This window comes from Triticum dicoccoides, chromosome 3B, assembly GCF_002162155.2.
Source record: "Triticum dicoccoides isolate Atlit2015 ecotype Zavitan chromosome 3B, WEW_v2.0, whole genome shotgun sequence".
NCBI classification, from domain to species: domain Eukaryota; kingdom Viridiplantae; phylum Streptophyta; class Magnoliopsida; order Poales; family Poaceae; genus Triticum; species Triticum dicoccoides.
Window position 1 is genome coordinate 636,580,051 of NC_041385.1, and position 22,149 is coordinate 636,602,199.

Consider the following 22,149-nt stretch of genomic DNA (forward strand, 5'->3'; position numbering starts at 1 on the left):
TTTAGCTCAAGTGAGAACACAATATCGATAGCCACACAAACATTACATCCATTTCAAATAGGACAATTAAATAAAACAAAGAACCAAATATTTCAATAAAAAGGGGTGATACCCGAAATCTTTCGGGAACCTTGTAACCGTTTCACGCCCATGTCTAGGTTAAAACTAAAATGGAACATGCACCTTGCAATAAAAAAATCAACTGGATTAATTCAATGAAATTTAACAACATGTTTCTGATGCCCGCCTCAAGTTTGTGAAGAAATACATTTTCTGCCTAGTTGACGAATTAAACCAACAATGCTAATAAATATCCCCAAAAGGGCAATTGGTACATCCACTCAATCGCATGGTCATGAGATCGAGAGATACCGTAGATGATTTGGACAAGGTTCTTGTCGAGCATATCAACTTTCATGTGGCTTGTTCAGTGACCTTCACCAAAGAAGTCATAGAACGATCTCGAGCCATCTCCGCTGGGGATCTCAGAGCTCTCAGACTCCCAAGAGAACGACCTTGAGGTGGATGGCCTTGGGGAGCCGGCGCTCTCAGTGTGGCGGGTCTTCTCGCGATTCGCGAAGGTGGGGTATTGCGGGAACAGATTCAGAAGCACGGGACGACGGGAGTAGGCGTCAGGAGCCCCGTAGCTGCCGTCGGTTGAAGGGAACTGGACCGCATGCGGTTGTTGAGTGTTGGAGTTGTTCGAAGCTGCTGTCTGGAAGTACATGGCGGCCTGTGCCTGTGCCTGGATGTTGCCATGCGCCATAGTCCCTACATTTGGGTTCGTTAGCGACGGCTGCATCTGCGAGTAGTAGGATGCATTCGCCGAGGCTTGTGCTGCTGGCCCTGTCATGTAACATGGTTGCTGCATGTACATCCCTACAAGAAAAAGAAACATGGACCCAATGGAAAACATATTAGCACAACCATAACTTTAGGGCATATTTTGGATTAAGGGTATCCTTTGTGTGCTTTTCGGTAGTTTGCTCAAGGTTAAGCAAAATATCGGAAGCAGAATCACATAGATTACGCTCAATGCAAACATAGCCAGATCCAACACCTCCTTGATTTATGTTGATAACGAACAATGTTGGCATCGATAAACACAATGAAATGGGCGAATAAGAAGCAATATAGATTAATTCATTTCATTTTAATCAAGTTAAAAAACGGTAAACAAACACTACTCGCTGCTGGATCGGCAGACATGCGTCATGCCATCTTGGGCCCCACAAAATTGATTTCGTCCTCCTAGATTATGGGATGGCAGGCCGAGGCATTTCTCAGAGGTCTGGCCGCTTTGGAGTAGCTAGGAACAAGACAATTAGGGCATGTTCAGTGGCCCGAAACTCCTCAACTCTCTCGCTCGCTGCTGGCGGCCAACTGCTCTGGTATCATCAGGACTTAAGGAAACAGTCTTGCTAAATCCAAGTCTCAGTCGATGCTATATTGTGAGATCTTGTATTAAGATACGTGTTAAAAAAAAATTCAGATGTTTCTTTTTTTTCTTTTTAGATGTGCATGCGCGCACATCGTGAGCAAGAGGAACAGCGGAAACCAGACCACAGATGGTACAACTACCGTGCCATGCCGCTCGCTGAAACGACGGCTATAGAAAGCTTTGACCACCGGACGCATGAAAGCCGCGGGGGCTGCAAACGGAAAGTCGTAGATGCATACCCTTTCCAACAAAACCCCAAACGTAAAGCCAGCCAAGAAACGCACAGGCGCATTCGGAAGCTAATCAATCAAGACGTGCATGCCAATTGCCAAAAGCGGATTTAATTAAATGGCGTGCTGAGCGCTGAAATGGAGAGGGTTTGTGCGCGGACGTACCTTCTCTGTTGCATGCAGGAGTGTTCGGCGCCGGCGGCGCCTGCAGCTGGACCGGGGAGAAGGAGTGGCCGGGGGTCCTGCGGAGCGTGGGCAGCGGCTGGGGACGGCGGAGCTGCCTGGCGAAGTAGTCGGATCTCTGTTGCTGCTTCTGCTTCTGGCGCAGCCGGTTCTGGAACCAGTAGAAGACGTTCTTGCCCTCGATGGGGCCGTGCTCCTGCAGCCTCGCCGTCACCTGATGTACCTCCTCGGCGGTGGGGGTGCGCATCCCCTGGCGGTACAGCCCCTCCAGCACCGCGATCTGCTCCCTGGTAGGGACCCAGCGCGCATTTGCCAGCGCCGCCACCGCCGCGGAGTTGGAGGATATCGGTGGGGAGAGCGGCGCCGACGTAGGGGGAGGGGAAAGGGAGAGGCCGGTGGCGGCTTCGTCGTGGTGCTCGACGCTCTTCATGGCTAGCTAGGAAAGTAGGGGTTTTCTTAGCGCTTGGGTTTTGCGTTTGTGTGCGCTTGGAGTCGGGAGGGGTGTTGGGGGTTTTATAGGCGCGTGGGAGGGCGACGACTGGAGAGGGGAGAGACTAGCCGCTGTCGCTGCGCGGTCAAAAGCTGTGGATGGGCCGATGGGGGCGAGCAGAGGCTCGGCAGGGTGCCAAGACTCGTGTGCCAGCTATTTGCCGTGTACCGCGCGTGTGATCACGATAAGACACTACACATGTAGTAACATACGGGCTGGTACATATACCGAAATAACTTTGTTCCAAGTATAGCATGTAAACGCGCGTTGTTATGCTTCCTCGGGATCTATTTGGCAATTTAGTAATTCACGCGGTCAATGGTTTTCATTTTTTCTCCTCCAAAAGTGCAATCATATTTCTAAGTTGTTGGATTTAGATAGAAATACGTGTGAGTTTATGTGTTTCAGAAGAAAAAATGTAAGTGAAAAGTGAAGATATTAGTTGTTACCCGTGTCCTGGTCAATCACGTGCACACACAGTTGTATGTACATCAGGATATACCAAACTGCGGTGTTCTCTGATACCATTTGACTGAAAAATAACTTCGTCACAAGTATAGCATGTAAACGTCGTATCGCCAGTTGTGCTCCCTCTAGATCTATTAGTTCAGACACTAAGAAATCACTGCGTTAAGCGGTTTCTGTTTTTATTTTCTCCCCTAAAAGCACAAAAGTGCTTCTCGTTTCTTGTGACTGTGAAATATGCATGAGTTTGTTTGTGTGTTTTATAAAAAAATGAAGAAAATCAAAATTAGTAGCTGGTACCTATACCGACCCCGTGCAGACACAGTTGTATGTAGACTACAATGCATCGACGATGTTCTGGTGCCATATGACTCAGACAATAACTTGGTTCCAAGTATAGCATGTAAACGGTGCACGACCAGCTGTGCTCTTTATCGACCCATTGACAACTCAAGCGGTTTCTGTTTCTTGCTAAAAACAAAATCAAATTAATAGCATTCCTTTTTCTTTGGAAATAAAACATTACCATTGTTACCATGTCCATTTTCAAAAGCTAAACATAAATTGCATTGACAACGAATTCTGGGTATATGGGCTAGGCCCATAAAATAAATCATATAATATCTAAAATAAATCATAGAGACCCAATTGGCCCATCCATGAGTGACATGAGGTGTGAAACTTTAGTCCCACACCCTTAGTGGAGGGCGAGTTAGACCAATCTATAAGGTTTCATCTTCTATACATCACTAGAAACTTGAGAAGGGGCCACATACACACGCTCCACCTCTGACGCTCGGCTTGCCTCGTGCAAACATGTGTGTCATGTTTCCTGAATGACTCGAGCCATGCTAGGACCTATGGACGATTATCCTTTTTTAGCATGATAAAAGTTGGAATGGAGGAAACTTAGTGATCATCGTATGAAGTCTATATTAAGATCGGTAGGTTCCTAGACAAATACACATCACACATAATCGCCCGTTACATTCTAGAGTTTGCATTGTCTCTATATCATTCACATCCCGCTTCTCGACATGCACCATGAGAAAGAGCATACCTTCGGAACTGTCTCCCTCGAGAGCATCCATGGGAGAGAGACGATAACGTCTTTTGTGGGACGTGCACGTGGTTGTGCAATGACGCTTCTTCATCATATATTTCATATGTATTCGTATCCCTACTGCCAGGGTTTGCTTTTAGTGTCTTGCTAATGGCAATAGAGATGGATGTGCTATATTTTCCTTATCCAATTTGCATGCCCAGTTTGTACGCACTACTTATGGTCCAATTATCAAGTCTACTATGTTCGTTGTGTTTTATCTGATGCTTTTCTTGAGTAAAATCAATAGAAAATTGCTCTTATATTCCAAGAAATGCTATTTTTGCCGGAAAATCGATGAAACTATGTCCTTCCACATATTTTTGTGCAATGTCATATGTGAAAGTGCAACTAATCCCCGGATGGTTTTGATAATAAATAGCATATAAGTCATTGATCTAATGCTCATTGATAATAGATTTCAGAGAAGATCAATGATGGCATGGCAAGGACTAGTGATTGTGAACCCCTCAAAATGCTAAGGACAAGAATTGGTAAATGATACGTCCATTTTGCGTCATTCTTTTATATTGATATTTATTGCAATATGGGTTGTTATTACATATTATGGTAAAATACTTATGCATTTTCTCTCTTATTTTACAAGGTTTACATGAAGAGTGAGAATGCCGGCAGCTGAAATTTTGAACCGGAAAGGAGCAAATCTGAGAGACCTATTGTGCACAACTCCAAAAGTCCTGAAAATTTACGAAAATATATTTTGGAATACATAAAAAATATTGGGCAAAGAAAATACCAGAGGGAACCCACTAGGAGACCACAAGCCTGGGGGGCGCCCTACCCCCCTAGGCGCGCCCCTAGGGCCTGTGGGGCCCCTGGCAGGTCTGCGGTGCCATCGTCTGCTATATGGAGGGTTTTGACCTAGAAAAAATCATAAGGAAGCTTTCGGGATGAAGCGCCACCTTCTCGAGGCGGAACTTGGGTAGAAGCAATCTAGGGCTCCGGCGGAGCTGTTCTGCCGAGGAAACTTCCCTCCCGGAGGGGGAAATCGAAGCCATCTTCATCACCAACAATACTCTCATCGAGAGGGGTTCAATCTCCATTAACATCTTCACCAGCACCATATCCTCTCAAACCCTAGTTCATCTCTTGTATCCGATCTTTGCCTCAAGACCTCAGATTGGTACATGTGGGTTACTAGTAGTGTTGATTACACCTTGTAGTTGATGCTAGTTGGTTTATTCGGTGAAAGATCATATGTTCAGATCCTTAATGATATTACATACCCCTCTGACCTTGAACATGACTATGCTTTGAGAGTAGTTACATTTGTTCCCGAGGACATGCGAAAAGTCTTGTTATAAGTAATCATGTGAATTTGGTATTCGTTCGATATTTTGATGGGATGCATGTTGTCTTACCTCTAGTGGTGTTATGTGAATGTCGACTACATGACAATTCACCATGATTTGGGCCTAGGGAAAGACATTGTGAAGTAACAAGTAGTGGATGGGTTGACATTGTGAAGTAACAAGTAGATGATGGGTTGCTGTAGCCACCCGACCTCAGACGGTCAAGTCTTTGTGCTTAAGTATTATCCCTGGATCGGTATACTGACACACACAGTACTCGAGGATTTATAACAGAGGTAAATCACATGTATAAAGTAATGTAAATACTATTACCTCAATTCATAAAGCGGAAGAAACAACAAGGTTGTGGATTCCCATCAACAGCAATGGCAAAGTTGAGTGTAGAAATCATAACCCTAACATATCACTTACTCGTCGTAAGATTCCTGCAACATGAGATGTTGCAGCCATGTAGGTCAGTACATTGAATGTACTGGCAATTTCACACTGTAGAGCAATGCTGAAAAATGGCTATCACTACATGCATATTTGGCTGGTGGAGGCTCTAGGTTTAATTTTGCAGAAAGCTAGTTTTTCTCTACAATAAAGTAATATATTTTATTTAACTACAAAGTTTGTTGAAAACATTAAGAAGGTTCCTCCAACTCAATCCCAAAAATCATTAATAACCCAACAATTTAATTAAGTAAGGTGATGAGATCAAATCAATAATTCAAGTACCATATACTCAAGATGTCCATAACCGGGGACACGGCTAACCATAATTAGTTTATACACTCTGTAGAGGTTTGCACACTTTTCCCCACAAGACTCGACTGTCGTGGTTCTAAGTCTGACAGTAGTGTAGGGGGTACTAAGGGAGAGGCAAGATCCTAGCTATGGAGTAGTTGTTCACGCAGGTGTTTTACGAGTTCAGGCCCTTCTCGGAGGAAGTAACAGCCCTACGTCTCGGTGCCCGGAGGCAGTCGACTGGATTATATGCGTGAGAGTTACAAGGGTGCAAACCCTTCTACCTGTGGAGGGGGTGGCTTATATAGAGTGCGCCAGGACCCCAGCCAGCCTACGTAGCAGAGAGTTCAATGTACATAAAGGCCAGGCGTTACTAGTAACGCCTTACATAAAGTGATATCATGGCCATAAAGACTACTTAATAACAGACCATTTGGATGCAGAGTGACCCTAGATCTTCTGGTGGTCGAGTGAGTCTTCATGGTCGACTGTCTTCGAGTCCGTCGAGTGGAAACCTTGCAGGTCGACTGAAAGGTAGCTTCTTCTAGAGATGTCCTTGGAAAGGGTACTTTGGACAGGTCCATGACCCTACCCTAGGTACATGGCTTCATCATTAGCCCCCTAATGGATCGAGGTTTGAGTGAGGAAGGAGTTGAGAATTCTTCCGACCCCTCTTTTTGTGCTATGAGTATGTCTTGTTCTGGATCAATGACCTTAGGTGACGGCAGCAACTTCTTTTTCAGTCGCCTTGATCCATTCTTTATATTGGTCGAGTGACTTTTCTATACTTGGAGATCTCCGAGCAACGGATCAGAGGAAATCTCCAGTCTGACAAGTTGCTCTACTGTTCGCGGATTTAGTGGGATCTGAATTTCGGGAAGCGCGTGAGGCGGAGGAAGCCGCGGTACTCGGATGGGATAAGGCAGGGACGCCTCGATTTCTGCGCCACCTTTTTCTCCACGTATCGCGCGCGCGACTGTTGCGGGATTTGACAGGATCGCCCGGGCCTACCAGTCAGCCACTCGGACGAGACTTCATATAAGGCGTCGGACGGGGTTTTTTCAAACAGTGCGTCCTCAATCCCCTCTCCCTCTTCCTTGAACTCGCCCACTGCGCTCGCCTCCACCTCCACCTTGCTGCTCCTTGCGCGCCTCGCCGGCGACGGTGGTGAAGGAAAAGACGGCGGCTTTGGAGCGGGCGAAGAAGGCGACGGTGAAGGCGAAGGGGAGAGCGCCTAGTCGGGGCGGATCCTCGTCGCGGACCGGCCTGCCGCAAGGCTGGATCCAGGGAGACTGGATCCGCTCGACCATCACCCAGAAGGACCTCGACGACCTGGCCAACGAAGGACTGATCCCCCATGGGTCAGCAAGGCTTCCGGGGAAGGAGTGGCAGCCGCAGCCTCAGGAGGGTGAGTGCGTCCTCATAGCCACCCATGTAGATCACGGTTTTTCTCTGCCGCCGAATCTTTTCTTCCGGGGGTTTCTGAACTTATTTGGTGCACAACTCCATCACTTCACACCCAACTCCATTGCCTACCTCGCCGCTTTCGTGTCTTTGTGCGAAAACTTCTTGGGTTGCCGGCCGCACTGGGGCCTTTTGAAACACATTTTCACCTGTCGCTCTCAGACAGTGAAAAAGGCTAGCCCGAATGACGAGAAAACCCAAGTAATCCAGATGTGTGGGGGTCTCGGGGTTCAGATGAGGAGTAAGAGTGCCTTTCCGGCCATGACTCTTCCCGAGTCAGTTCGAGGGTGGCAGTCGACCTGGTTCTACTGCCAAGACCAGTCGACTGGCCTCCCCCCGTTCTCCATGGACCGAGTGAACAAGCCATCTTCTCCGAAGGTGCTCCCGGAGGAGAAGGCTCAGGTTAGGATGTTGATGGAGCGCGTGGTCTAGCTCATTCGCGACGGAGTGACGGGCATGGATCTTCTAGAGGTTTTCCTTCGACGGCGCATTCAGCCACTTCAGTATCGGGGCCATCCGATGTGGTTGTACTCTGGTACTGATGACACCACTCGGGTCCACCCGGAGGAGGTCGATGATGTCACTCTGGAGAGGTGGATGACGCCATCATGGGGAACAGAGATAATCCTCGTGGAGCCAGGAGGATCACGCCACTCGACCAGTCCTACGAACCAGACAAGGTCCGACTACATTTCTCTGACTTGTGATTCTGTTTTCTTCATTCTGCTTTGCTGCAATTCGGTCGACTGACCTTTATCTTGTTTGTTGTCTTCTAGATCATAACCGAGATGTACTCGATGCCCAACGGGGCGCAAGAATAGACCGAAGAAGAAGAAGGAAGTGGAGGTGAAAGTCAGGAGGAGTGGGAGTCGGACGGCGACGAGGGTGAAGAAGATGCTGGCTCTAATGAGGAAGAGGAGGAGGAAGAGGAGGAGGTAGTCGAGCCTCCTCGTACTAAAAGACGGTCCAAGCTCGCCCATGATCTTGTGGTCGAGCGAGGCAAGGGAGCTGTGCCTGCTGGGCAGTCGACCAAACACCCTCGGACGACTTCTCCGGCGCCGACTGAGAAAGCGTCGAAGCAACCCCAGCGGCACCGACAAAACCGGCGAAGGCTCTACCAAAGATGAGGATGGAGATTCCGATTGTTTCTGGGTAATGGCATAACTCATGTTTTCTCTTTCAACATGGATATATTCTTGGTCGACTCGATCGTTGACTCACTGATTTTTGAAATCGCAGTGCTGCTACTTCCGAGACCTCAGCCAGGCATGACGATCAAGAAATGGAGGATGCTGCCACTTCCAATCCTGGTATGATCTGTGCAGTTTCACTTTCGGTCGATCGGATCTTCATTTTTAACTTTGAACCTTTTCCGTAGCTCCACCTAGAATTATCATTGATCTTCCCAACAACGACGATGAGGAGCCACTGAGGCAAAGGAGGAACAGGAAAGCGTCTGCTGGCAAGACTGCTGAGGTTGCGTCAGCGCCTGAGACATTGGTTCCGGAGGGGGGCAACGTTGCTCGGGCTACCGTGTCCTTTGCGGTGCCGTTGATGAGTGTCCGCCCTCCGTCGTCGAGTGCTGATCCACCTTCCCTCTTCTCCACACACCACGCCCCAGAGGACCAAGCAGGTGCTGCCAAGGAAGCCATACACCAGGCGGGGGTCATGATGGAGCAGGTGAAGGCGATTCGAGACGCCAGCCAGGCAGCTTCTGATGCAAGTTCAGCTCTTCAGAGCAATGTCCAGGTTAGTTGACCACCGCCTGTTCTGTTAGGATATGATACCTGACAATTTTTCTTTCTGAACATCTTAAAAATTTTCATACACCCAGTGGGTGTGTCGATTGAAATGTCTGGATTAGTGGGGGCACGCTGAGTGCACCCACTTGGTGCAGTCCCCGAGACTACGGTGGACTGCTGGCAGTCGACTGTAATCTTTATGTCTTTAACTTTTTTCTCTTTTACTTGCTTCACTCGATCTGGTCGAATGGAATCATGGAACCAGTGGGGGCACGCGGAGTGCACCCACTGGGTGTAGTCCCCGAGACCGTGGTCGACTGCTGGTAGTCGGCTATGGTCTGAAGAATTCTTCATTTTTTTTGAAACTGCGTCTAACTGTTGACAGTTAGCTACTTTCGGTCGACTGATCGATCTGAGCCGGTAGAATCAGTGGGGGCACTCTGAGTGCAGCCACTGGGTGTGGTCCCCGAGACTACAGTTGAATATTTTGATTCGGCTGTAGTCTTAGAAATGCTACGATTTTTCTCTTAGTCATCTAGCTACTAACTACGGACCCGTAGGTCTGTGGTAAACTACTCACACATCATCGGAAGGGCAGCAAGGTTGATGTAGAGCCCCTCCGTGATCGAATCCCCCTCCGGCAGAGTGCCGACCAAGGCCTCCAGATGGGATATCGTGGTTCTGGAACTTGCGGCGGCAGAAAAAGTATTTTGGCTAGATCCTTGTTGGTTTCCTGATTTTAGAGTATTTATAGAAACGGAGTTAGGTCAAATGGAGCCACGTGGGCTCCACCAGCCACCAGGGCGTGCCTACCACCCTAGGCGCGCCTTGGTGCCTCGTGGGCCCATGCTTCATCTTCTGGCCCTCTCCGAAGCTTCTAGTGTCTCTTTTGTCCAGAAAAGAATCTCCAAAAAATTTCGTGGCATGTGAACTTCGTTTGGTACTGATTTTCTGAAAAACCAAAAGCAGGCAAAAACAGCAACTGGCACTAGGCAATAAGTTAATAGGTTAGTCCCAAAAAAGATACATAATTGCTTGTAAATGCATATAAAACAACCAAGATCTAAAATGTCAAAGCATTTCAATCTGTGTAAGAAAAACAAGTTGGACGACAAATTTTTGACATTTCTCGACTACTTAGCTTTGTTTTTTCATTGGCAGAAGACTGTTGTTCCATCTCATGAAATTTTGCATGCATGTTTTGGTCGCTAACATTGACATGAAAAGAAAAAATTAACACTTCCTAAAGTGGTTTGCTATTTGTTCTTAATTTTTCATCAACAAATGCTCCCTAGGAGCGAACACGCCATGCCCATCTCCAGCTCATCTATACAGTAGGTTGTCCTTCCTTAAAGGCATGTGATGTTATCGGTAGCTAGCTGAAAAATGAGAATCACGGTAATGTTCTTATATACTACATTTGTTTATTTTTACTCCACGTATTAGATTTCTCTGAAGTCAAATTTTATAAAGTCTGATCAAGTTTATATTTATAAATATGTTCCGTGATAGATCTAATGATATTGCTTTTGTATTGTGCGTGTTAATTTTCTAGAAACTTGGTCAAACTTACAATGACTTTGACTTAAGACAAAATGTATATGCGGAGTAAAAAAAAGGAGTATAATATACATATACTTTGTAGTTGAGAGACACAATAACATAAGGATATATGTACGCACTAAAGCAGTGGACACATATTGACAAATGGGCCCAACAACGATCCCCTCAGCCCCGAGCCACGAGAGGCATGAAATTCAAGGGAGCTCAGTAACTCGAGAGATTGGAGTTGCTCTATGCGTTGAACTACTGTCTCAAGAAAATTACCCACAGAATAAATTGTACCGGAAGCAAAGGGCGTACGTGCTTTTTTTTGGAATTGCCAGAATCGTGAAAGAATAGTGCTTTTTAGGGGGGCTCTAGACCTACGCTTCAGCATGAAGTTTACCCAAATCGTATCGCTACTTTCACTTATTACCCACACAGAACAGAAATCAGTCATCAGGTCGACATGGGAGCTCAGACGAGCAAGGTAGTTGCTGTAGCCGTCTTCTTGGTGCCGGCCGTGGCTGCAGCGGGGTGTGTGTGTCCAGTGTGTCCACCCGTCTCGACGGACAAGCCAAGAGCGGCGGTGGAGGTGAGAGATGTTGTAGAGGTGGTGGTGGCCATTGTGATCGGCGGACTTCTGGTCGGTTCCTGCTGGTTGAGTAGCGTGTGGGGCGCCCAGAACGCTCTGGCGGCGCAGGGAGCTGCCGGCGGAGGAGGAGCCCCAAACGCTGGAGGAGGCGCAGGAGGAGGAGCCCCAAACGCTGGAGGAGGCGCAGCCCCACACCCGGCCGTGGAGGTCCGTTGCTTCGGCCTAGAACACTGGTTCGCAGGATGATCATCTGTACTCTCCGTTCAAGTATTTAAGTTCTCTGCGTGATCCTCTGTATGTCCAGTGTATGTCCTCTGTTTCCGGCAACACTTCAGAACACTGTTGTTATTTTCAGTTCCTGAAACTATTGTGGTGCCTTAACTCTGTCACGTACCTCGAATTTCAGAAGGTAAAATTTTAATGTTTGAGATGACTCCCCTAAAAACTTCTTAGCATCTAAATTCAAGCAACCATATAGTAAGCCTAATTGAGTGCATATTCCAGTAAGTGAACGGATGGGTGCGTGATGAGAACACTATGTTCATGTTACTACTGAAATCTGGAGACAATCCAACACTTGTAAATGCAAGGTAGGAGCAGTGAATATTAATCTTTCTAGGCAATAAGCAAAGAAAATATATTTATACGGAGTACATACGAAGTGTGGCAAGCAAACATTGTTCTTTTTTAAGCCGCAGGACTGTCACTTTTAGACCGAGCGATAAGACCGAGATAGTGTGGCTCTTTTTGCCTGTCAGTACTAACCTTCAAGGAAACGGCATTACAACTAAAAATGAGATTTTGCAAGCATATAATACGCCGTCACAAATATATGATGAATATATCTAAAAATATTTGCACCCAAAAAAAATAGTGTATAGAAGAATCAAACATAGTTTAGTTCACAAGAAATGGTAACATAATTAACGTACTCCAATTTCTTGTGCTTTTCCGCTGTAATTGTCTCATTAATCAGTACAAAATCAATCTCTGCCTGGGCTTTTCTCATCTTGGTGGAGTTCTGCATCATATTATAGTAGATTGAATGATACTCAAGTCAAGTAGACAATTTGAAATTTATTCTATTGAGGGCAGTGGAAATGCATACCTTGGCTGGTGAAAAATAGACCATGTCAGAACAGCGGTAGTTCTCATGAGCTGGAAGATTGTCAAGTAGTGTCTTGATAACTGATACTCCCTCCGTTCCTAAATATAAGTCTTTGTAGAGATTTCACTATGGACCACATACGGATGTATATAGATGCATTTTAGATAACGGAGGGAGTAGATCCTAAGTCGCATATGCATTACTGTACAATGTTAGCATACATAGATTTTCAGACATTTTAACCTGTAACAACATAAGACATGCGAAGAAAACAAACCTTTAGAGGAGAAGGAAACTTCTAATCATCTCAATACTAATTTGGTAGTGCTGAAACTAAAGTGGGACAGAGGACACCATATTCATGCATTTTTAACACAGCCATACTAAGTTGCATTTGGTATACTGTGATGGTAAGAAATGTTTTAACTTCAAGCAAAATCGGTAAAAATGGCTCTTTGTTAAAATAACTTCTGTAGATAAAGTGACAAACACAAATGGCAGTTTGTAGGCCAAAATCTCACTTGCAATTCCATATCCAATTTTCATGTATGGTCCTATTTCTGGACCTAACATCTTAGTTATCGACAACAATTATTTGAAGGCTCTTACCTGTATCTAGAATGGTCAGACTGAACATTTGTGATTTGAGAAAATTGGAAGCAGAGTATCTACTGTTTTTGGATAAATGATAACAATGCCCTGATATTTTCAATTCTATGCAGAGCAAAAGTTTGTAAATACTTCTTCATACATACCATTTGCAGGATAATACTCATTTACTACAGTTTACACGGAAAAGTAAAACAGAAATTGAACAAATATTCAATAGGAAACAGTTGTGAAACCTAAAGTTAATTCACTGAAAAGCATGATGTGACGTTTCACACTAACTGATTTCTCTGTTCATCTCATTGCTTGACCATAGCATAAATTCATAAAACTAGATGGTGGAAAAGAAAACGTATAGAAAATATTGGAAGCAGAAAAGAACACCTACATGATTTCACATTTATGTACTCTCTTCGCCTTCATCCATGCCACCACGCCAATGTAAGTTAATTATGATTTAGCTAGCACTAACTCTTCTATGAAAATGATCATTAAGTTATTTAGCTCATTCTTATGCACTGCAATCTACCATAACCGACAACATAAAAACGGAGAACATAACCTTTTATTACCAGGAGAACCTGTAGTGCGCCTTTTTCTCTGATATGCATCGTACATTGCGCTTCTCCTAGGCATCATACATATAGTTATATACAGAAAAATGTAAAATACAGATTAAAGGAATACAGAACAGAATACATAAAAGTTATAGGAATATCTGAATGTCCATTGTCTGCACCAGCAACTATTGAATATCTGAATCAAAATCAAGAAATCAAACTCATGGGGAAAAAATGTAGAGAAGTAGAAAGATTGATGCGGGGATCGAAGGCAACGGACGGAGAAGAACAGCAACGTGCTGTGATGCAGCTTCTGAGAAGAACACAAGTAAATGACCAATATTTTACTATACAAAAGTACCTGAAGTCAAAAGGAAATAATTTGTATGAAGCTAAGTCTAGATGTAGCTAAATTTATTACATGCTTATAACTAAGTATAGGAAGTTTATAAATAGAACCCTGTAAACTGAGTTTTAGAATGACATTCCAGATCACTTGTTGTTAGATCCATGTTTTGTTGCCAGATCATAAAAAGAGAAGTGGTATGAGTTGTGTGTGTATACCGTATTTTTGTAATTGAGTGTATCCCTCTCCTCGATAGTCTTGTTGAGGGAAATCCTGCCAAAATCACTCGTCATGGTTGTCTGTGCAAGCAGGATGATGGTTTGGGCAATTCAATTCATAAAATACCACTAAACGAAAAAAAGGTAGCAAGCAAGCAAAGGGAAGGAATCTTCTTTGAGGGCTCTCTCACTCCCATAATCTTGTCCCTAGTCTGGCATGGTTATATAAATGCTATGCCACATGCTCCTCATTTATCTACTTTGTCCCCATGAGTCCGGTCATGCTACCTCCGTCCGGAATTATTTGTCTGAGAAATGGATGTATCTGGACATACTTTAGTTCTTGTTACATCCATTTTTATTCATTTCTGCAACAAGTAATACCGGACAGAGGGAGTGTGCTTTATCGGTCATATACTTCCATTTCCAGGCATAAATAAGTGGTTTTATTTTACAATGCCAGAGTACCTTCAAACTCTGATTAAACCACCGAAAATCACAACTGGATTCCCATGTGATTCCTCTGGATGGAGCAAGTGGGAAACAACCGTGAAATGTTTTCACATGAGTTTGGTTAGTAGAATCTCTTTTGTTCACTCTCCAATAGCTTCAGGTTGGAGTTGGACTGGACACCCTCCATTTCCTACGTTTCTTCTAAGAAAAACCAGAGGAAAGCAACTTCCTTTCTCTAAGCACCCCGCTCTCTCTTCCTCCTCCTCTGACAATTTATACTTCCTTTTTTACCCATGCTTTTTGTGCTATCCTCTGTTCCTAGTTAGGACAAGAAATATTTCTCTCAAGTTGAATTTCTTCCTTTAATCTGAATCCTTGCACTGGGCTGCATTTGCTCCTGCTCCTGAATTCGAGCTCCCCCATGTAAGAAAATTGCGACTTCTTCAGCATTTTGATTTAAGCCTTTCACTTACATAGATGCGATTCTCCACGCCATAGGAGGCCATGCTAGGATCAATAATCTAGGCAATTTAATTCATTCAATAATACTTCTAGTCTAGTTGTGTGCTCCCTCCATCTGAAAAAGATTGTCCCTCAAATGGATGTATCTAGCACCAAATTCGTACTAGATACATCTATTTGAGGAATAACCTTGGGACAAGCTTTTTCGGACGGAGGGAGTATATAAGAAGCAAAGCGTATATAAGAAAGAAAGAAACCTTGACATAGAGCAGTCGCCCAGTCCAGAGTGGTTGTGAACAGGCATGGCTTCTTCCTCTCTGGCCAACGATCTCGAGTGAACAGTAAAATAAATAATAAATTAAAAAAACAAGATGCGTTTGAAATTAACATTTTGGAGCAACGATTTTGTGTTTTTTGCCAGATTTGCCACGAATGTCATTTGGTGTTGAAAATTTGCAAGCTATTAAAACATTTGTCAATGTTTCACAACAAAAATTGGATTTTTTTTAATTTTCTTTTGATTTTTACTGTTCATGAGCTCGGGATCAGAGCAGCCGTGTCCAGGATAGATACCATCAGCTAGATGGTATCCCTTTTTATATTGGTGGTTATTAATATCAAAGTTGATCTCTGGAGAGTTGCCTTCTGAAAGCCTCATGAGCACCGAGCGTTGAAGCACGTTCATGTCATTGTGAAAACATTTCACGCAGAAAAAGAGTGCCAAAGACAGGGCTCTTGTGATGCCACTACTTCATGTATGATTGTGCAAGCTTTAACATGTTCCTTGTATTGCCCCTGCCAAGCAAATGAACAATTCTTCCATTTCTAGTGCATACAATCTATACTTCCAAGCATTCCTAGAAAGCCTCTTGATTCATTGACTGCAAACAAAACCGGGCTGCATCCGCAACACTTGGTTCTCTCAAGTACTCCGTAACCACAACTTTGCAGAACATGTACAATGACTCAAGGCATGTGAACTCACTCATGCATACGTACTCATCAACAAGATCACTGGGAACTCCATATGCCAGCATCTGAACAGCTCCAGTACATTTCTGATAAGAGGAGAAGCCAATCTTTCCAAGGGCATTGTCGTGGTTCTAAGTCTGACAGTAGTGTAGGGGGGTACTAAGGGAGAGGCAAGATCAAAGCAATGGAGTAGTTTTGCACGCAAGAGTTTTACGAGTTCAGGCCCTTCTCGGAGGAAGTAACAGCCCTACGTCTTGGTGCCCGGAGGCGGTCGACTAGATTATATGCGTGAGAGTTACAGGGATGCGAACCCTTCTGCCTGTGGAGGGGGTGGCTTATATAGAGTGTGCCAGGACCCCAGCCAGCCCACGTAGAGGAGGATTCAATGTACATAAAGACCTGGCGTTACTGGTAACGTCTTACATAAAGTGATATCATGGCCATAAAGACTACTTAATAGCAGATCGTTTGGATGCGGAGTGACCCTAGATCTCCTGGTGGTCGAGTGAGTCTTCATGGTTGAGTGTCTTCGAGTCCGTCGAGTGGTAGTCTTCCAGGTCGACTGAACGACAGCTTCTTCTAGAGATGTCCTTGGGGAGGGTACCTTGGACAGGTCCATGACCCTACCCTAGGTACATGGCTTCATCATTAGCCCCCGAACGGATCGAGGTTTGAGTGAAGAAGGAGTTGAGAATTCTTCCGACCTGCTTTTCGTGTTGCGAGAGTGTCTTACTCTGGATCAATGACTTTTTAGTGATGGTGTCAACTTCTCTTTCAGTCGCCTTGATCCATTCTTTGCATCTGCCGAGTGAACTTTACGAACTAGGAGATTTTCGGGCGACGGATCGGAGGAAATCTGATGTCTGACAAGTTGTTTTGCTATCCGTGGATTTGACGGGATCCGAATTTCGGGAAGCGCGCGAAGCGGGAGAGGCCACGGTACTCGGATGGGATAAGGCAAGGATGCCTCGATCTCCATGCCATCTTTTTCGCCACGTATCGCGCGTGCGCCTGTCGCGGGATTTGACAGGATCGTCCGGGCCCGCCAGTCAGCCACTCGGGAGAGGCTTCATATAAGGCGCCGGACGGGGGTTTTTCAAACAGTGCGCCCTCAATCTCTTCTCCCTCTTCCTCAAATCCTCCCGCTGCGCTCGCTTCCGACTCCGCCCCGCCGCTCCTTGCGCGCCTCGCCGGCGACGATGGTGAAGGAAAAGACGACGGCTTTGGAGCGGGCGAAGAAGGCGACGGTGAAGGCGAAGGGGAGAGCGACTAGTCGGGGCGGATCCTCGTCGCAGTCCGTCCTGCCGCAAGGCTGGATCCAGGGAGAATGGTTCCGCTTGACCATCACCCAGAAGGACCTCGACGACCTGGCCGATGAAGGACTGATCCTCCAAGGGTCAGCAAGGCTTCCGGGGAAGGAGTGGCAGCCGCAGCCTCAGGAGGGTGAGTGCGTCCTCTTAGCCACCCATGTAGATCGCGGTTTTTCCCTGCCGCCGAATCTTTTCTTTCGAGGGTTTCTGAACTTCTTCGGAGCACAACTCCATCACTCACACCCAACTCCATTGCCTACCTTGCTACTTTTGTGTCTTTGTGCAAAAACTTCTTGGGTTGTCGGCCGCACTGGGGCCTTTTCAAACACATTTTCACCTGTCGTTCTCAGAAAGTGAAAAAGGCTAGACCGAGTGACGAGAGAACCCAAGTTATCCAGATGTGTGGGGGTCTTGGAGTTCAGATGAGGAGTAAGAGTGCCTTTCTAGCCATGACCTTTCCCGAGTCAGTTCGAGGGTGGCAGTCGACCTGGTTCTACTGCCAAGACCAGTCGACGCCAGGGCAGTCGACTGGCCTCCCCCCATTCTCCATGGACCGAGCGAACAAGCCATCTTCTCTGAAGGTGCTTCCGGAGGAGAAGGCTCAGGTTAGGATGTTGATGGAGCTTGTGGTCCAGCTCATTCGCGATGGAGTGACGGGCATGGATCTTCTAGAGGTTTTCCTTCGACGGCGCATTCAGCCACTTCAATATCGAGGCCATCCGATGTGGTTGTACTCTGGTACTGTAGACACCTCTCAGGTCCACCCGGAGGAGGTCGACGATGCCACTCTGGAGAGGTGGATGACCGCCATCACGGGGAATAGAGATAATCCTCGTGGAGCCAGGAGGATTCCGCCACTCGACCAGTCCTATGAACCAGACAAGGTCTAACCACACTTCACTGACTGTGACTCTGTTTTCTTCATTCCGCTTTGCTGCAATTCGGTCGACTGACCTTTATCCTGCTTGTTGTCTTTCAGATCACTACCGAGATGTACTCGATGCCCAACGGGGCGCAAGAACAGACCGAAGAAGAAGAAGGAAGTGGAGGTGAAAGCCAAGAGGAGTGGGAGTCGGACGGCAATGAGGGTGAAGAAGATGCTGGCTCTGATGAGGAAGAGGAGGAGGAAGAGGAGGAGGTTGTCGAGCCTCCTCATACTGAAAGACGGTCCAAGCTCGCCCATGATCCTGCAATCGAGCATGGCAAGGGAGCCGTGCCTGATGGGCAGTCGGCCAAACACCCTCGAAAGACTTCTCCGGCGCCGACTGAGAAAGTGTCGAAGCAACGCCGAGCGGCACCGAAAAAACCGGCGAAGGCCCTACCAAAGATGAGGATGGAGATTCCGACTGTTTCTGGGTAATGGCATAACTCATGTTTTCTCTTTTAACATGGATATATTCTTGGTTGACTTGATTACTGACCGACTGATTTCTGAAATCGCAGTGCTGCTACTTCTGAGACCTCAGCCAGGCATGAAGATCAAGAAATGGAGGATGCTGCTGCTTCCCATCCTGGTATGATCCGTGCAGTTTCACTTTCGGTCGATCGGATCTTCATTTGTGACTTTGAACTTTTTCTGTAGCTCCAGCTAGCATTATCATTGATCTCCCTGACGATGACGATGAGGCACCACTAAGGCAAAGGAGGAACAGGAAGGCGTCTGCTGGCAAGACTGCTCAGGTTGCGTCAGCACCTGAATCATTGGTTCCGGAGGGGAGCAACGTTGCTCGGGCTACCGTGTCCTTTGCGGAGCCATTGACGAGTGCCCGTCCTCCGTCGTCGAGTGTTGATCCACCTTCCCTCTTCTCCACACACCACGCCCCAGAGGACCAAGCAGGTGCTGCCAAGGAAGCCATACACCAGGCGGGGGTCATGATGGAGCAGGTGAAGGCGATTCGAGACGCCAGCCAGGCAGCTTATGATGCAAGTTCAGCTCTTCAGAGCAATGTCTAGGTTAGTTGACCACCGCCTGTTCTGTTAGGATATGATACCTGACAATTTTTCTTTCTGAACATCTTAAAATTTTTCATACATCCAGTGGGTGTGTTGATTGAAATGTCTGGATTAGTGGGGGCACACTGAGTGCACCCACTGGGTGTAGTCCCCGAGACTACGGTGGACTGCTGGTAGTCGACTGTAGTCTTTATGTCTTGAACTTTTATTTATTTTTACTTTCTTCACTCGATCTGGTCAAATGGAATCATGGAACAAGTGGGGGCACGCTGAGTGCACCCACTGGGTGTAGTCCCCGAGACCGTGGTCGACTGCTGGTAGTCGGCTATGGTCTAAAGGATACTTTGCTTTCTTTCTCTCTCTTTTTTTGAAATTGTGTCTAACCGTTGGCAGTTAGCTACTTTCGATCGACTGATCGATCCGAGCCGGTAGAACCAGTGGGGGCACACTGAGTGCACCCACTGGGTGTAGTCCCCGAGACTACAGTTGAAATTTTTGATTCGGCTGTAGTCTTAGAAATGCTACGATTTTTCTCTTAGTCACTCGGAAATGACCTGTCTTTGATGTCTGTCGACTGATCCTTCGCAGAAATCTTGCGAGCTTGTGGCTCGTTACACTGAGTTGAAGAACAAGCATATCCAGCTCGAACTTGATCTGAAGCTTGTCCAGGAGAAATTCATGAAGGCGAAGGAGGAGACAAAAGGTATATTTGGTGAGAACCTTGATGACTGCCCTTATTTTTTGTCCATTCCTGAGTCTAACCTCACTATCATTTCGCAGATAAACTAAGGGATGCTCTGAAGAAGAAGGACCTTGACCTCACCGAGGCGCAGAAAGCGGCTTCGGACAAGATGAAACTCGCAGAAGAAAAGTTGGCTTCAATCAGCAAACTTGAAGAGGAGAATACCAATCTGAAAGCTGCTCTCGACGTGGCCAACAAGGAGGTCAGCCGACTGAAGAATGACAAGATGGCCCTGAGTGACAAGGCTAGCGAACTGGTGGGAAAGAAGAACGACTTAGAGGCTTATCTGGGAGGGCTCACCAAGAAGTTATTCCTCATGCTCGAAGGTAACCCCTTATATCCGACTAGTAATCACTGACTTATTATAGGAACGTTAGCTTATCCTTGGATCGTATCCACAGAATTCTGCCAAAACTTTGAAGAGGAGACTAGTCGAGTGGAGACTGGCTTAGATCCCATCAACTCTCTTGTGAAGGATGAAGCCGCCATGAACGTGCTCCGTCTCGAGTCTCGTGTTGCTGCTGTGGTTGACTATCTTGCGAGACTGAAGGTTGCAACATCACACATCGACATAGCACTCTGGTCGGGAGAAACACTTCAGAATGACCTCGAGTCTCTGATGACTCGACTGAACGAAGTTCCAAGTCGAGTGCAAGAATGGAAAAAGTCTTCTGCCAGGTGTGGTGTTGACGTTGCTCTATCTCTGGTCCGTGTTCACTGCAAGGACGCGCGAGAGGACAAGCTGGCGTCTCTCAAAGTGGCCAATACCAAGAAGCATGACTTCCGATCTTTCATGGAGACCTTCATTGCTGCTGCCACTCGGATCGCAGATGGAATCGACCTGGACGCGTTCGTTGCGCCTTCCAGTCCTCCGCAGGAGGAGTAAAAAACTTCTATGCTCGATGCCTTAAATTTGCCTCGGAATGCCGAGTGGTTTTTGTAACCGATAAACTTTAATAGGCTTGGTGCCTGAGCACTTCTAGATCCGTAGGACGCTATCTGAACTTGGGTTTGCCGTTGAATATGTTTGCATCCGCCTTCGAGCGATCATTGTCCTTCGCTCGGAATATACATTAGTGTTTGTGATGCACCTTTGCAGATAGGGACGAAACACAAATTGCAATCGACTTGTACTCGTCATGCTTAGGCGAGCACTGGGCTACGGCTAAGCCCCTGAGTGGGAGGTTTGCTCGCCACTCGGTAGGATTTTCAAAAACTTAGGCGAGCACTGGGCTGCAGCTAAGCCCCCAAGTGGGAGGTTTGCTCACCACTCGGTAGGATTTTCAAAAACTTAGGCGAGCACTGGGCTGCAGCTAAGCCCCCGAGTGGGAGGTTTGCTCACCACTCGGTAGGATTTTCAAAAACTTAGGCGAGCACTGGGCTGCTGCTAAGCCCCCGAGTGGGAGGTTTGCTCACCACTCGGTAGGATTTTCAAAAACTTAGGCGAGCACTGGGCTGCAGCTAAGCCCCCGAGTGGGAGGTTTGCTCACCACTCAGTAGGATTTTCAAAAACTTAGGCGAGCACTGGGCTGCAGCTAAGCCCCCGAGTGGGAGGTTTGCTCACCACTCGGTAGGATTTTCAAAAACTTAGGCGAGCACTGGGCTGCAGCTAAGCCCCCGAGTGGGAGGTTTGCTCGCCACTCGGTAGGATTCCCTTGGCGTAGCTCCGAAGGAGAAGGTAGCAGTCGACCTGCGATTCGTCCTCCTTGCGGAGCGCACGTTGTATTTGTGGCGTAGCTTGGAAGGAGAAGGTAGCAGTCGACCTGCACTTCGTCCTCCTTGCGGAGCGCACGTTGTATTTGTGGCATAGCTTGGAAGGAGAAGGTAGCAGTCGACCTGCGCTTCGTCCTCCTTGCGGAGCGCACGTTGTATTTGTGCCGTAGCTCGGAAGGAGAAGGTAGCAGTCGACCTACACTTCGTCCTCCTTGCGGAGCACATGTTGTATTTTATACTTAGGCGAACACTAGGTTGCAGCTAACCCCCGAGTGGGAGGCTGGCTCACCACTCGACAAGATTTTGTTTAAACTTAGGCGAGTACTTGGACTGCAGCTAAGCCTCCGAGTGGAAGGCTGGCTTACCACTCGGTAGGATTTTGTTTA

At 46.6% G+C, this 22,149-nt stretch overlaps 1 protein-coding gene across 1 annotated transcript; it reads right to left on the bottom strand.

Moving 5' to 3' along the window:
* Positions 1–427: 427 nt before the first annotated feature.
* LOC119279739 (WUSCHEL-related homeobox 5-like) lies at positions 428–2,284 on the bottom strand. Its single transcript, XM_037560883.1, has 2 exons — positions 1,837–2,284; positions 428–879 (listed from the first exon to the last, which is right to left on the bottom strand). Exons 1-2 carry the CDS (start codon positions 2,282–2,284, stop codon positions 428–430), a joined length of 900 nt encoding a protein of 299 aa, XP_037416780.1.
* Between the last annotated feature and the right edge of the window lie 19,865 nt (positions 2,285–22,149).